The sequence below is a fragment of the Pezoporus occidentalis genome, unplaced genomic scaffold, assembly GCF_034315485.1.
Source record: "Pezoporus occidentalis ecotype Australia unplaced genomic scaffold, CSIRO_AGI_Poc_V1 ctg78, whole genome shotgun sequence".
Taxonomy (NCBI): domain Eukaryota; kingdom Metazoa; phylum Chordata; class Aves; order Psittaciformes; family Psittacidae; genus Pezoporus; species Pezoporus occidentalis.
This window is the reverse complement of record NW_026916137.1, coordinates 1,951,589-1,966,547: the sequence shown is the minus strand read 5'-3', so window position 1 is coordinate 1,966,547 and position 14,959 is coordinate 1,951,589. Positions and strand designations below refer to the sequence as shown.

Sequence of the window (14,959 nt, the reverse complement as noted above, 5' to 3'; positions counted from 1 at the left end):
CTGGATTTTGTCATCTGAATGTTAGTTTTTGAAGAAGTGTACTCAGCCTTTTTACAGATACACCACTAAGTGACCTGAAGATATTCCTTCCTGTTCTTCATTGTGGCTTCACATTATAGTAAGGTTATTGTGAGCGAAAGGTAAAGGGATGTGACTTAGTCTGAACTGTCAAGTTCCCTAAAGAGGTGTCCCCTTCATTCCCAAAACAGGATTTGAAATATATCAAGTGAGTATCTTGGGACCAACAGTGTTAAATTAGATGACAAAATAGAGGAAATACTTGAAAACTAGCTCAACAGCTCTGAAGTCAGGTATGCGTGTCATTACTGTTTGAGAAGAGACATCACAAAAAGTGACATGCCTGAAGGTGAGTGTTTCTTACCTGTACTGTTCACCTGTCTCCAGCACTGTTAAAGTTGCTTAACAGTGTTGGATACGTGTGGATACCTTGGAAATAAGGAACTATAGTCCTTGGCTTTTCTATTTATTGTTTTAGCTTATTCAAGAAACTTAAACCAACTAGATGGTATAACATGTTCTTACGTGGGGTGTAAGGTCTTGCATACCTGCCTGTCGATAGTGAAAGGGGGAAATAGCATTGCAGTTATGAGCAGGACTGCTGTTCTTCTGAACCTTGGCTTTATACAAGACTTGTAGTCTCATGGGAATCTATGACATTCCTCTTGAAATACCACACCTAGATATTACAAGAAAGTTAAGATGCGTCTCAGGCTGTATCTAAACAGCAAAACAGAAACTGATTTTCAGGTGGATCCAGCTCCTTGGGCTGGATCCAAACAAATTATTATTGTTTCCTGGCTCCCAGGTGGAGAAAATTGAGGCATGCAGGACAAAAGGGAAGCTCTGACCAGATGCTCCATTTTTACAGCTGTGTGAGATCCCAAGGCATGTTCTGGGGCATTGACGGCCCTGCTATTTAAATGCAACTTCTATTCATTGACTTTCCTGTTGCCTTCTTATTGCCCCCTAACTCCAGCTGTTCTATTTAAGTGCCTGAAATACCTCTTGGGTAGACTTTAGTTCCCCATTCATATAAAAGATACCCTTTTTATTCCTCCCTCTCTTGCTTTGTTAGACTGTAGGGGTTTTAGAATGGGAACCCTGCCTTAAAGGGTATAACACAAATACGTGATGATGCATTTGTGAATCTCCTGCTAGCCACAAAATCTAGTTGTAGATTGAAGTGTACTGTTGGAACACTTACAGAACACGGTATAGAATTTCAGCATTTTGACTTGGAAAATTGACTCAATGCTTCCATTAGAGCACTTTCTGTGGCTAGAACTGAAGTTGCTTTTCAGGATCTATAGGAGTAACCAACCTAAGCTGAAAGTGCCTGTTGCTCTCACTGTTTTTTGCAAGGTGGAGCTCGGAGGAGGGATGATGCCATTCTGTTTGCTTCTTCCTAGAAAGATGACAGCTGGAAGCTGAAAGCAAATGAAGAGATTTGAGCCACTGCTGGGTATGAAGTCAACCGTGCTATCCTGTAACTGTGGTCTGTTGGAGAACACTGCTGGTGTGTTGAAATGCAGCATCAGCAAATGATCCAACTATTGTGGTTTTGGTGATGAACTAGGGTCAATTTATGGGGCTGTGCCATACTAGTCACTGGTTACTTATTTTTTTGTCTAGGTTGTGTTTGTGAGAGAGACATAAAAAGATCCAGGGGATAGAGCAGTTGAGTAGTATTCTGGCAGTAAACTTTTATTTCTGTCTTTATATCTGGTGACTGTTTAGTGGCAAAAGGCATAAATCATGCTGAGGGAAGTGTTACAGAAGGAAATCCTCTCCCATCAGGCTTGTATTACCTCCTCTGCATATAGTGGAGCCTGTTAATCTGCTATTGTTTTTACCAGTGGGACAGTGCCTGCTCAAGGCCATTTGTCACTCTTTTATTGCTCCTGGAGACTGCAAAACAGCAGGGTCTGTTTTTTTTTCTCAGTGACATGTATTTATGATGCTATACTGTAAGATGCTTAGCAAACCTGGAAAGACAACACAGAACTGGGGGGAAAATGAAACAATCAGGGAATAGGGTGGTTCTGTAATACTGAACTTGAGGTATAAATCATTGATCCAGATGAGTCTCTGGGGAGCCTTCCAACCTGGAAAAGCTATGCTGTTACTAGCCTGAAAGTGGTCACAGGTCACAAAAGCCATTATATGTGTGAAGGACTGCTCAGGGGTAGGTCATACAAGTTCCAGATGACTGCATTGGATTTAGATGTTAGTTACAGGTGCTATGCATGAAGGAATTGCTTATTTGACTTTATTCCCTCCAAGATGGCAAGTGCTGCTGTTGCTCTTGTTGCTTTGGGGTTCTCCCTGTTTCAGTGACAGCAAAGATCTGTGCCACTGGCTCAAATGTTTTTAACTTACTGACATCCCTGCCTCCTGGAGCATTCCGAAGTGTCATCAAAGTGAAGTTGCTAAGGGAAGCACAAAGCCTAAAGTCTGGCCGTGAAGCTGTATGTGTGGTTTGTGACTAAATACTTGACAAAACTTGAAGAAAATTTGAGGAGGTGGGATGGGGACTCTGCCTGCATTAGGTGTCTTCTAAATAGAGCACTATGCAAGGGGTGGGTTCTCAGCTGGTAGAAATTGCCAGCTGAGATTGTTTTACCTAGGGTGGGTTTTTTTCAATCATGCTTGTGTCCTTTCTGGGTTTTTTGCCTGGTTCTAGTATACTTTGTAGTCCTGGGGTAAAGATTGGGCTTTATGATCTTTAAGGTCTTTTCCAACCTAGTTGATTCTGTGATTCTATATGCTCATACACAGCTTCATTCTTATAAAAGCACACCAAAAAGAACCATCTCTGTCTCTGGAAGAATAAGTCTTGGAGGTGGTCAGGGAGGACTAATACTGTTCATTACCTGCTTGGGACAATCCCAACATGCCCTCCCATGGCTTGGTGTCTTTGGATGAACCCCAGATTATCTTATTTGGAAAGGATAGTTTGCCCGTTCTATTACAGGTTTGTCACCTTGCACGCATTTTTGCAATCCCCCCAGTCAGTCAGTGGGAGTTCAGGGAGGGAGACAGGATTTCACTCCATCTCTCTGTGCATTTGGTATTATGGAACACTCAGCACACAAGTATGTGCACTTCATCAGCTCTGCTATTAATTAAGCACGTTCCTGGGGGACATACTTAGCCAGATGTGACCAAGTCACCAAAGTGCTTGGAGTTTAGCTGGGTTTTGTCTAGAAATTGTGTGAAATGTGAATGTGAATTCCGGTGTTTCCAGGGGCAGGGGAAGAAGTTGTTTTTTTTTGTGTCGAAGGCCCTTTTCTCAGGTTATTTTGAGCTAGGGCTACAGGGTTAAAACATGACATTTTTATCTCAGAACTCAGCCATCACATGCAGAGGACATGAATGCAAGGCATGAAACAGAGATGTTTTATCTGTTATGAGCAGAATGATCTGGAACAAGCCAGCAGTCCATCTGGATGACCTGCTCATGTGATCTTTGGTGCTTAATGATGCCTGGTTCTGTATTTAACTTGAAATGTTGTTTTGCTCTGAAAAGTGACTCTTTATAAAATTGGTATCATGAAGTTTCACAGGTCACTGTCTCCATGCTCAATCATGCTTACTTTATCAGTCAATGAATACTTATTCTTGACTCCATCTTTGCACATCTGTTTCTGAAGCAGACCTATATTTTTTCAGTTATTGGGAGTTACCAAACTGTACTGACTATCTACAAATCAAAGTAAAATTTACTTTGCGCTGTTATAACTGTGGTGATGCCAGAGGGGTTAGCAAGAATAAAATTTGCTTTAGGACTCGGTCGTTTGAACAGATGTGATTCTGATTATGCACAAAACCCCCAATGAAATAGTGCCACTTTTATACAGTCACTTTTCAGACCATTATTATTGGAATATTTTCTTTGTATTAAAACAAATACAGTTTTCCAAATTCCATTTACCCAGATGTTAGTTGTAAGTCGCTGGGTACCACTGAGAGTATTGCAGGGTGACATCAGGTACGCTGATATGAAGAGTGAGGGCGGGCAGAAGCACGGATCAGCTGCAGGGCTGTTAATCAGAAAACAGGCTAGCAAATGATTTCCTCAGGTTTCGGATGGTCTCGGCTTTTGCTTCATCTTCATTGGCGTTTCCCCGCTGAGATGATTCAGGTATGCTGAAGGTGTTTGTCAGGGACTGCGATTTGCTGAAATGGAAAACGGAGTTCTGACTCAAGAGAAGGTGGTAGTTCAAAGCTGGTTACTGATGCTTTGTGTTCTATCACACAAATTCAAGGATGAAAGGAAAGGTTAGCAAGGAGAATCCCTATATGTGAAGACATCCAGGAATGGGGGAGCCAGTGGGGGTGTGTGTGTGGAAGAGGATGGGACATGGGCAAGTAGCTCCAATATCAGAGTCCACATTAGTGTTCATGAAAACACCTGACTAAAAGTATTCAGTTACCGCAATGCAACTGTTGTGAGGATCACTTAAGTAATTTTGCTGCTAATACAGAAGAATGGATTCATACTGAGGGTAACCTGTGTCTTTATCAGCCGTACGATTGATGATCCTGTCCTTTGAGATGTGAAAACGTGAGAGGTTTGACAAGTTGTTAGGCATATCACCTGCAATATGTCCTGTTGCCTGCCTCCCCCAGCATGTCTGTTCTGTCAGCTAAGTTATGCACATCTTTTGGTTGGCCATGCTGCTCCTTCTGGGTGTTTATATGCTAGTGTTTAAATTCAGATCAGGCCTGTGCTTTTGAAGTAAATCTCCCAATTTTCCCTATTATCATGCTTTGTCACTGAGTGGCTTCTCCTGGTCAGTAGTAGGCATTCAGCATAAGACCAGACCCTAAATTAAGGTACCTGGGATATGTGTAGTGTGGCGATTTCATCCTTAGCACCAACATTTTCATCCTTAAGTGCACTGCTCTTGGTTTATCTTGCTAAAGACATCATCACTGAAAGCCTGTTCCAGAACATCACTCTTCCGCTGCCTAGAAACTGCCTTCTGATTCCTAGCCTATATTTTGTTCTGGCCTGATCATACCAATTTGCTCATATCTACTTGTCAGATTTTTGTCAACACCAAACATTTTTTTGCCCATCTTTCCTGACGTGGTGCCAGCCAGATACGTTCCATGAAAGGTGGCATCAAAGTCTGCTACCAAAGATCCACAGTAGTTTAGTGGTATGCTTTGCTCCAGAAAAGCTCCTAAACATATAGTCACCATCTGGAGTTCTTTGTACCATAGAATTATAGAATAATTATCCTAAGGGTTGGAAAGGACCTTAAGATCAATCCAGTTCCAACCGCCTGCCATGGGCAGGGGCACCTTCCACTAGACCAGGTTGCCCAAGTTTCTGTCCAGCCTGGCCTTAAACACTGCCAGGGATGGAGCAACTTCTTTGGGCAACCCATTCCAGTGCCTCACCACCCTCACAGTAAAGAGCTTCTTCCTTGTAAAGACCTCCCTCTGTTTAAGCTTAAACCCATCACCCCTTATCGCTACAGTCCCTGATGAAGAGTTGCTCTCCAGCATCCTTGTACCAGCTCAGGGTACTTTTTGACAGCCTTATTCTAATATCTACAGATATTACCAGTTTAACAGAGCACCTACTTCAGATGTGGGTGAGGAGTGGGTTGCTGCTTGGACGTTTCAGTGGGGCTTGGCTGGCTAGGAGCACGGCCTTGAGCAGGAGGTCTAGGCTGCTGCGGAGGGAACACGCCTGCCTTGGGAGCCTGGACTGGAGAGGACCCAGTTGCTGATCGGACTTGCTGTGGAGATCCAGGTGACCTTTGCTGCTGAGGGGAAGTGGACTGGGGGCTCTGGGGCTGCTGTCCTTGAGGGGAGAGCCGCTGCTGTGGAGGTGCGTTTGTCCGTGGAGGCTGAGATCCCTGAGGCTGGCGGGGGCCACCTGGAAGGGATGTGTAGACAGGAGGAATTGAACATGGTGGGCAACAAACAAGGAGCATCTGTATGCAAAAATGGGTTTTGATAAGGGGGAAACTCTTCAGAGTAGCTTCATGCAGAAGGGAAAACCTCTGTTACAGGCCTAAAATTGATGTCATGCCTTTGTCTCTAGAGTTGTCCATTCCTCTGCCTCCTTCAGTGCTAAAGAAGCTCTGCCATTCTCCCCAGGTGTCCTGTACTCACTCAGTGTGCACTCAATGTACTGTACTCTTCCATGTAACTAATATTTCTTAGCTTTGGCAAGTGCTTCCTGCATTGGGAAAGAAGAATCACTGCAGAACCAACTCTGTGCAGGAAATGAAAGCTGTATGTGCTGGTTTGTGTCAGCAGTCCCTTCACAGGCCCTGCAGTTTGATGTCAGACTGCACACCCTATTGCTATACATACATCTGTTCCAGTATTATCATCAGGTGGCTTCAGCCGTATTGATAACAGACTCTCAAAGCTGAAGAGGATGTGGAAAACAACTGGATGTGACATGAGGAATTGCTGGATGTGACAGGTAACAATGTGAGAAACTGACAGAAGTTACAGAGAGGGCTGGCTGGATTTCACGGGTGGTCAAGGGGAACTCATGTGAGAGAAACACTTCACAGGGAATTGAAGGGGAGTATTGGAGACAGACTGCAAGGCCAATGATTCCTACAAGTAACATTAGGCAATGCCAGGATTACATCGATGCATTTGGTGTCTGAAATACTGAATTTTGGATACAGCAAAACTGTGACCAATGAGGAAAAGATTATTCGAGGTGGGTGTTAATTTGGTAGGAGATTGGAGTGAAGAAAGGAAGGTATAAAGGTAACAAAAAAGGAAGGGCTAATTATGTTATGTGAAGTGACTGGTTGGTGTGGTCTGGGTACCCATGGGGCAGCCCTGTGCTTCATTACCTCAGCATAAATCAAAACAGTAAATCACACCTCTTGTTGTGACCGAGAAACATGAGTCAAACCAGCTCCTTCTGTCAGGAGGAGCTAGGGGTGTGCTCCTGCTGACAGGGGAATACCTAGGCATCACCACACTGGTGCCTGTCCCAGGCCTGGCAGCACTAGCATGTTCCCATCCCTTCTTAACACTTGCAGCTCCTCCAGCTTTGTGCAAACACAAATATACTCTGTGCCCAGAATCCGGCTCCAGTGCCAGTTCAAGTGGCCTCGTTTGGCTGAGCCAAGTCCTACCAGCAGTATCAACTGGATCCTTATCAAATTTTCATCCACTTTCTGAGCTGCTGTGGAATATGACAGCAGCTGCTTTAAGAGCACACTGAATTTGATGCCTGCTTGTCGGTGAATTGGAATAGTGAGTGAAACCTTTATCCTGATAGCTTCCATTTAAGAGGGCAAACTGGTCTCACAGTCTGCACTGTCATGGGACCCAAAGAACGGTACCTTGAGGAGGGGGCCGTGGTTGGGACAGTTGTCCAAGCTGAGGTCCAGTCTGAGGTTTCATTGGTGCAGGCTGAACTTGTGGAGGCTAGAGGGGGAAAGAAGCCATTCCAGTTAATACAGAGTCCCCAGAGAGAAGCCCTGAAGTAATACAGGAACTGCAGAGTCATGAAGTGTTCCTTAAATACACGCACACACATGCAGCATCTGGCTGGTAAAATCTTGTGGGACTGAAATGGAGAGCTGCGTAATAAAGAGCACAGAAGTTGTTTGCTCATGGGGAATAACAATGAAGTTACAGTTTAGAATGTTTTTTAGGCAACTGGGAATTACCCAATGTATCAGGCCTGAGGGGGTCTCCTAGTCCCTTCTCCCACTCTGGACAGTTGCCAGCACCAGATGTTCCAAAGGAAGGTGGGATGAACCGTGGAAACATCTATGGAGTAATCATCTCTTTACCCTAAGGGGTCTCCTCTTGATTGCTAATAAGCAGGGGCCAGCTTCAGCTGTGAAACATGAAGCTTATTATCTGCTCCACAAAATCTCTGCAAACATTCCAGATACCTTGTTTTGATATTTACAGGCAGACCCTTTGAGTCTTGCTCAGCAATCAGCCTCACTGCCTTCCCCCTTTCTTAACTCCGTTGCTTTGTTCTGAGTTTTGAGAATACTTCTCACAATCTGCCCTTCCTAAGCCGTTCATTATTTTGCAAACCTTTGCTGCCTTCTCTCTCATTCACCTCCTTTCTAAAGCCAAGAGACTGAATCCCTTCAGTCCTTCCATGGGAATGTTTCCAGGTCCCTAATTGTTTTCATCACCCACTTCTCTTTCCCAGCTTTGTGATTTCTTTCTGCAGATGCCAGAGGCAGGTCTGGTTATGTTATTTCAGATGAAGCAGTATCGGGGTTCTCTGTAAACATCACTGGCTCATTTCTCCTGCATCCTATTTCCTGCTTTTCCCTTGTCAACACAACCATAGGCTGAGCAATGGTTTTCATTAGCTTATATGTGACAAAGTCTTTCTCAAGGGGAAGGGCTAGTGCCACTTGCAAGGTCCACAGATCATTTATGTCCTCCCTCTCTCTACCCCCAGCTTACCTTACCTTTCAATCTTCCATATGGAGTTTTATTTGCTGTGGTGACTGAACGTATATATCGCTCTGCCAGATGCTCTTCACAGGCCTCCCTGGTCCTGACTAATGCAAATAAGTAGATGCCATCTATACTTTCTTCTCTCTCACTCTTACTCTTTTTGACAGATATTTTAGTAAACAGATTAAGCAACACAGAACTGTTGCACAAAAAGCCGGTCCGAAGTTAACAAAAGTCTGAGTAAGCCTATTGCACAAAGTTGCTTATGAGAGCAGGGGAAGCTGGAGACAGATAGGCTGGTATGTGCAAGGTTATTTACATGGAGAGCACAATGATAAAAGGGTCTTCAAAGCCTCCTGGAAGGTCAGGAGAATGAGCTAAATGAGTCTGTAAATGGGAAGAAATGTTTCATAGTTGTAAGCATTGAAATGAGTTTTAACTAACATGAATGTGATAAGGTTGCCAGGCCATCTTTTATGCTTTTTTATCTGGAACTTGCAAATGGACAAGGAGGAAAACCTGGGAATTTTCCATTCGTGGCTTCTAGTTCTACATAGCTTGGGAAAATAAACCTTGCCTTGGTGTTGGTGGAAATTTACTGTCCTAATGCTGTGAGATATCCTGATTAGACCAGACAAAGAGAGGGGATCGGAGCTCATATTCACCTCTGCTGTTTTTGTCTACAGCCAACCAAGGCTTCTCAGAGATGAAGGGGTGAGGGCCAGCCCAAGATCTTCTGCCTTTTGAAGGGAAACAGTGAGGGGAAAGGATGGGGGGGGGGGGGGGGGGCAGAGAGGCAAGGGGAGGACTGCAGCTGTAATCATGAAACCAGGTTTCACGTTGTAGGCATGAAAACATGTTTGTTATTAACATCCTGTCCTGGTCTCCACCCAAATATCAACATGACCCGGCTTAGTCTTTTAAGTTAAAATATATTAAAAGGTGATACTTTTAAGTATCAACTCTGATAACTGTTTGCAAGAATTAAAATCTCTCACGTCAATATCTTTACCTCAGGCCAGCTTCTGCTCTCAAATCAAACTTTGCCTTTTAGTCTCTCCCTGCTTGCTTTAATAGGTCTTGTATATTACCTTGCCTAAAGCTTTCTGACAGCCTAGATGCATTTTGACTGATTGCCTGTTATCTACCACTTTATGAAAGAATTCTCATAGAAAAGGGTAAAAGAATCAAAAGGAAATTAATGGGACATTTTTCTTCAAGTGGTAAATGCTCTTAAGCTGTGGTTCTGTCAGTTTATTAGTCTTCTGTATTGTTCTTGAAATTATTGTCTGAGGTAATTCATAAGGTCTATGACTTGTCTACATTTTCCTAGATTACTCTTTCAACTTTTTGAACACATATTTTGTATTTACTGTACATCAATCCTCTGGAGCAATAACTGCTTCTAATGAAATTGTATGGTTTTTTTCTTGGCAGCTTAGTCACTTCCTAAATTCAGTTCATTGGACGTAGCCATCTGGGTTGGGGGGCTTAATATATTTAAAAATATAAGTCATCACTGATTCAATCACTGTTTTTGTTCTCTCCCCTGTCTTTCTTATCAGGAAAGCCTGTATCTAGTTTAATAACTTCCCCACTTTCAGCAATTAAATTTAATAGAGTCTCAACACTGTCTCTTTTGTCTTCCTTTTCCCCCTTAACTTCGGATGATCCATGAAGCCCACCAATTCTTTGATAGGGTTCCATCTTCAGAAGAACTCAAGGAATCTGCTTCATTCTTTCGTCTACCTGCTCTTCAAAATCAGTTTCTATCCTTTTCACATTTCCTTTTATTACTTGCATGATGGTGCTTAAAGGTCTTCTTAAATAGCAGATTTCCAAATTTGGAAGATACTTTTTCCTGTTTGTCTTGAATGTTTGCCACTTAACTCTAGAAGTTTATTTCTTGCATTCCTGGTTCAGGAGAAGATCAGAAATGCATATATGCATTCTGGGAAACAACGGTCTCTCAAATAACATCCATACAGTTTTACTTCTAATGCTAGGGAGTTGATTAATTTTCTATCTGCTTGCATCATACTGTTACTTTTTGATATCTGCCCCTTGGACATCAAACCTAATGGTACATATTCACTTTCTGAATTTGTACCTGGATGTTTCTTAAGGCTAGGTCAGGTTTTGTTTCCTGTTATGCTTGGATTTTGCAGTTACAGGAAGCAGACACCTACAGAGATGGAGAACTCTCTTTGAATTTCTGTTGTGTGATTTGACTTGCTGCTTGATAGCTGTAGTCTCACATTATTATGACTTGTTGCTTTTTCCATCTCTGCCAGTGCCGTGTACTCAGGTTCATAATTTCTCAGCTTTTCTTGATGTAGAGACTAGTACAGACAGCTCCAATAATATGTATTAATATTTTACACATACCCACCAGATATCTAAGAGTTCATATTTCTATGCGTTCAGTACTATTGTCCTTGTATTCAGAATTGTCTTTTTTCTTGGTTCTGTGAGTCTTCACCTGTAGCTCTAGTTCCACATCTCACCAGCCTCACATGTAATTACTTCTCTGCATATTTGTAACTTTGTGTTATAGCATTGCACTAATTTTTGTAGTGTGTGCAGTCACTGCAATGTTTGTTGTACCAAGATCTTTGTCTATAGCAAAATACTGTAGTTAAATGTTTGTGGTTTTAATTTTCTTGGGTTTCTATACAGATATTTGTAGGTCATATTCCTGACGAAGACCCTTCTCTTATTTAACTTTATTTGACATGCTATCCCTCTAAGACCATTTGTTTTGTTCTTATTTTGGTCATATTTTAGGTCTGTTGTAATCCAATCCAACCCTGTACCAGTATATACAGACATAGAAAGCAGATGCATCATCCATGTTCTCAGTTTCTGTTGGCTTCTCCTTTGCTCTTAGTTTATACACTCTCTATCTTGGCTATTTCAGATGGCAGTTGTTGATTCCACTTTGCCCAGTAAATCCTATCCCCTCTGTAACACTTTCCCTGCCCCAAAGCATTTTTAGTGTCTATTAAATGTTTACCTGCTCCCTCAAGCTAAAACTTGGAGTTTACCATGAACACCCTTCATGCTGGGCATCTGGTTTAGCAGGAGTGTCATATGACAAAGGCAGAAAGCTATAAAGTGCTTTTTCCCATTTTTTGGTCTCAAGTGGAAATGGAAACTGTTCAGTTCATTCCAGTCAACATTATCCCTCAGCCTGTTTACTCTCCTTTCCTTTCTTTTGTACAGATTTGTTGCCCTCAAACCTTTGTTCTTGGCTCCCTGCTAGATACTTACTGAAAGTGCAGCATATACACCCAGAGACACAGATTATGTTCTGGTGTGTTTCATTTATACAGAACTGCCACTGGAAAATGTACTAAGGTTGAGTGCATTTGATACTCAAAATAAATATACACGAGAAGCAGTAAGGGGGCAGTTTAAATGCAAAAATTACAGGTTCTTACATGAATTTAGCATTAGTCAAGCCTCCTTCTGATGAAGAGGGTGAGGGAAATCTCCAAAGAAGAAGGGCTGCATTAAGGAATGGAATAATTCTTGGTGGATACTCTCACTTCTGTTCTGGGAAGCACAGATTTTCATTAGGGATGCAAAAACTGGAACGAAACCTATCCTGAGGCATGGTGTTAGATGGAGATGAAGTTGGGTGTTACAAGAACTTCTAAAAATGGCTGTCTTTGGTATGAATCTATGAATTCAGCAAGCCAGAATATCTAGGTATACGGACCACACTGCTGGGGTGATGTCACAATTATGAGGAAGGAGAGGAAGGGAGAAAGAGGTGTTTCTTAGACTTCAGAGTCTATGAGAGACTTCTTTGGAAGAGCAGGAGTCAGTCTATCCAGTACACTCTCATATGGGACTGTTTGATCACTGAGCTGTCTGACTGCCTGATACCTGAGGGAAGCTAAGAGAGAATAAAAAGTTCAGGAAACCAACTTGGCCATAAGGCTCTCTTCAGTCATACCCAAGGCCTCAGTGGTGACGGCGTAGATCCAGCAGTGGTGACAAGCTGAGTCATTTTGGAAACAACCAGATCAGCTATAAGTTGTCTGTCCTCTTCCACATGCTCCCCAATCAGGGGCATCGAGCTGTCCATCACCTGCCACAGGAGGGAAGAACAACACTTAGTAAGGAGGTTTTCAGGTGGCAGATGCCTCTTTCAACTCGCCTCTCACATTAACCTGTTTTGTGTCTTAAAATCCTTGCCAAAACCTGTAGTCACCACTCCCCTCCATGCTGAAACATGCTCGACTTTCTGAGGCGTGGGATTTCGCTTAGGATTTTTTGGAAATGGCATGTACTTCCTCTCCACTCCCCATCTTCCTTCCATCCACGACTTGGAAGCCAAGCCAAGACTTCTGCTGGCTGGAGGCTTTCTAAATCAACTAAACACAAACCTTCTTCTTCACACATCCTGAGGAGATGCTTCTGATGGATGAGGTCTCTCTAGCATTGTCCCACAGTATTCTGGGGGGGGGGACACATTGCAGCAGAAAGGGCCACAGGAGAAGGGAAACAGTATGTATCAAAGCCTGAGGAGATGGGAGTAACAGGAACTGGAGGAAACTAGGAAACATTTGGAATTGATCAGAAAGCACTGCACCCTTAGAGGGGAAATAAACACTGCAGATGTGTAATGAAAAGGATGTCACCAAAACAACAGCACCCAATGCAGGAAAGTAAACTTATTCTCTGCTTGTCTTCCTGTTATGGTTGTGACTGCCAGACAGGTACTACAGTGTGCTGGGTAAAGTTGGGCAGCAAGACTAAGGGCATAGGGAAAGGAGAACTGTCAAAGGGTCTTTGAGGTAAGAAATGGTGTGATAACAGCAGTAATAAGTAAAGCACAGCAGACCCTCAGCTGTATAGCAGCCCTAAACAGGATTTTCAACAGTTCATCATAAATCAAGTGCTTTGCAAACATTAGTTAAGTCCCACAGGAAGAACTGCACTATGATGAAGTTAAGATTCAGCTGGAGTAAATAGAATTGTACAAAAATATCAGGGTTGGAAGAGTTTATTTTATTTTGCTTTTATTTTTAAACCAAACATTAAAAGCCCTGGAAATGCAGAGTTGAGGGCCGCATTGCTTAAGAAAGGCACTGACTCACGCTCAGATAACAATCACAAGTGCACTCCACCCTGGCAAGGCTGCAAGAGTCCACTCTTGGGGCGAAATGGAAAGTTTTGCACCCTTTTTTTAGTTTTAAAGTATGGGAAATCAGTGAGATGAGTTCACCGAGTCTGTATTCTAGTCTTTTCTTGCAAATATTAATTTGGATTTATTTCTATAGGTGTCTTTTACAAACACTAGGGAAGCTCCCTACCAAGTTTTAAGTGAGCTTCACATGAGAAGTGGTCTGGTGTTTACTATTCATGGCCCACTTGGCCCGGGGGGGAGGAAGAGGAGGCTGGAAAATGAGGTGGCAGTGCTTGGCTAAATACACAAGGTGGCTTTTCATTCCACTGTCCACTTTGCTGTTTCTGTGTTAAAAAATAAAGCAGGGCAAGGAGATGTTTGTATCGATGTCAGGGAATGGCTAGTTCCTGCCTGTGTCTCACTAGCCAGTGGTTCCTGGGGTCCCTCCGGCAGGTTTCTGTGCAGGTTTCCCATCCCTCTGCTCCCACCTTAAAAGCACTTCCATTTCATTTGGCAATTCCAGTTCACGGTGACAAGAGGTCTCCCAGCTCTCTGCAATGCACCGTGCGAGGGACCTGTGTGACCACTAGATGATGCCATTACTCTGCCATTACTAACAGGTTGGCCAACTAAGCCTAGCTCCTGGCTCCCTAGCCCTTCCTGTTGAGTAACTGACATAAAGCTCTGGTCAAAACGCTTCAAGACCCTCATTTCCCCATCTTAAGGACTTTCTTTTCTCTAGTTCTGTGGCAGCAGTGGCTGGAGAGGAAGGGGAAGATGCTATTTGGTAAAACAAAGGAAATGAACCCTGGTGAGGGTCCCACCTGAACCAGTGAAGGTGCATGAGCAGTGAGAGTATCTGCTGTCCTGCTGTGTAGTGTCTGGCAGGGGAACACAAGTGGTGGAAGATTGCAAATATGGGAATGAACAACAGTGTAGGGGAAGGTCTTTGAAAATGGCAGTGATTTCTCTGGGCAAAATTACGCAGCTGGTTGCCACTGAACTGAAAAGGATCAAGAGGCGTCACCTTGTCTGTTCTCCAGGAAAGGGGAATTTCTCTGGAACTAGGCAGATGCAAATGCCAATGCTGAAATAAATCAAATGGCTGAGAGGAATATGTGAATCACAGACAGATTGCACTTGTCTCATTCTAGGGAGATCACAGGATAGCTGGGCAAGACAAGAAGATGTTGGCACATATGGACCCGGCCTTTGTAGCCACCCAAGGTCAGTGCCTGCTCCTGATGCAGCTGCTGTTGCCTGATGAGGTCTACAAGGGGGGAGCAGAAAGCAGCCAGGTGGAGGAGAGACTCAGGAAAACCCCATCCTAGTCCTATCTGACACTGAGGCCTGAAGGCTGGACTTGTT

The 14,959-nt window shown here is 43.3% G+C and overlaps 1 protein-coding gene across 4 annotated transcripts in view; it reads right to left on the bottom strand.

Moving 5' to 3' along the window:
- Window positions 1-490: 490 nt before the first annotated feature.
- The window catches only part of SYN3 (synapsin III), a 257,234-nt gene continuing 242,765 nt past the window's right edge, over window positions 491-14,959 (bottom strand). For 3 of the 4 annotated variants that reach the window (XM_062602685.1, XM_062602683.1, XM_062602684.1), the window contains exons 11-14: window positions 12,416-12,550; window positions 7,362-7,446; window positions 5,620-5,917; window positions 3,897-4,200 (exon numbers count right to left, since the gene is read on the bottom strand). In XM_062602685.1, coding sequence (XP_062458669.1) covers window positions 4,068-4,200; window positions 5,620-5,917; window positions 7,362-7,446; window positions 12,416-12,550 — 651 coding nt within the window. In that variant the 3' untranslated portion in view covers window positions 3,897-4,067. Of the gene's footprint in view, window positions 2,007-3,896; window positions 4,201-5,619; window positions 5,918-7,361; window positions 7,447-12,415; window positions 12,551-14,959 lie in introns of those variants that run through there. The other variant, XR_009961563.1, reaches the window with a different exon arrangement.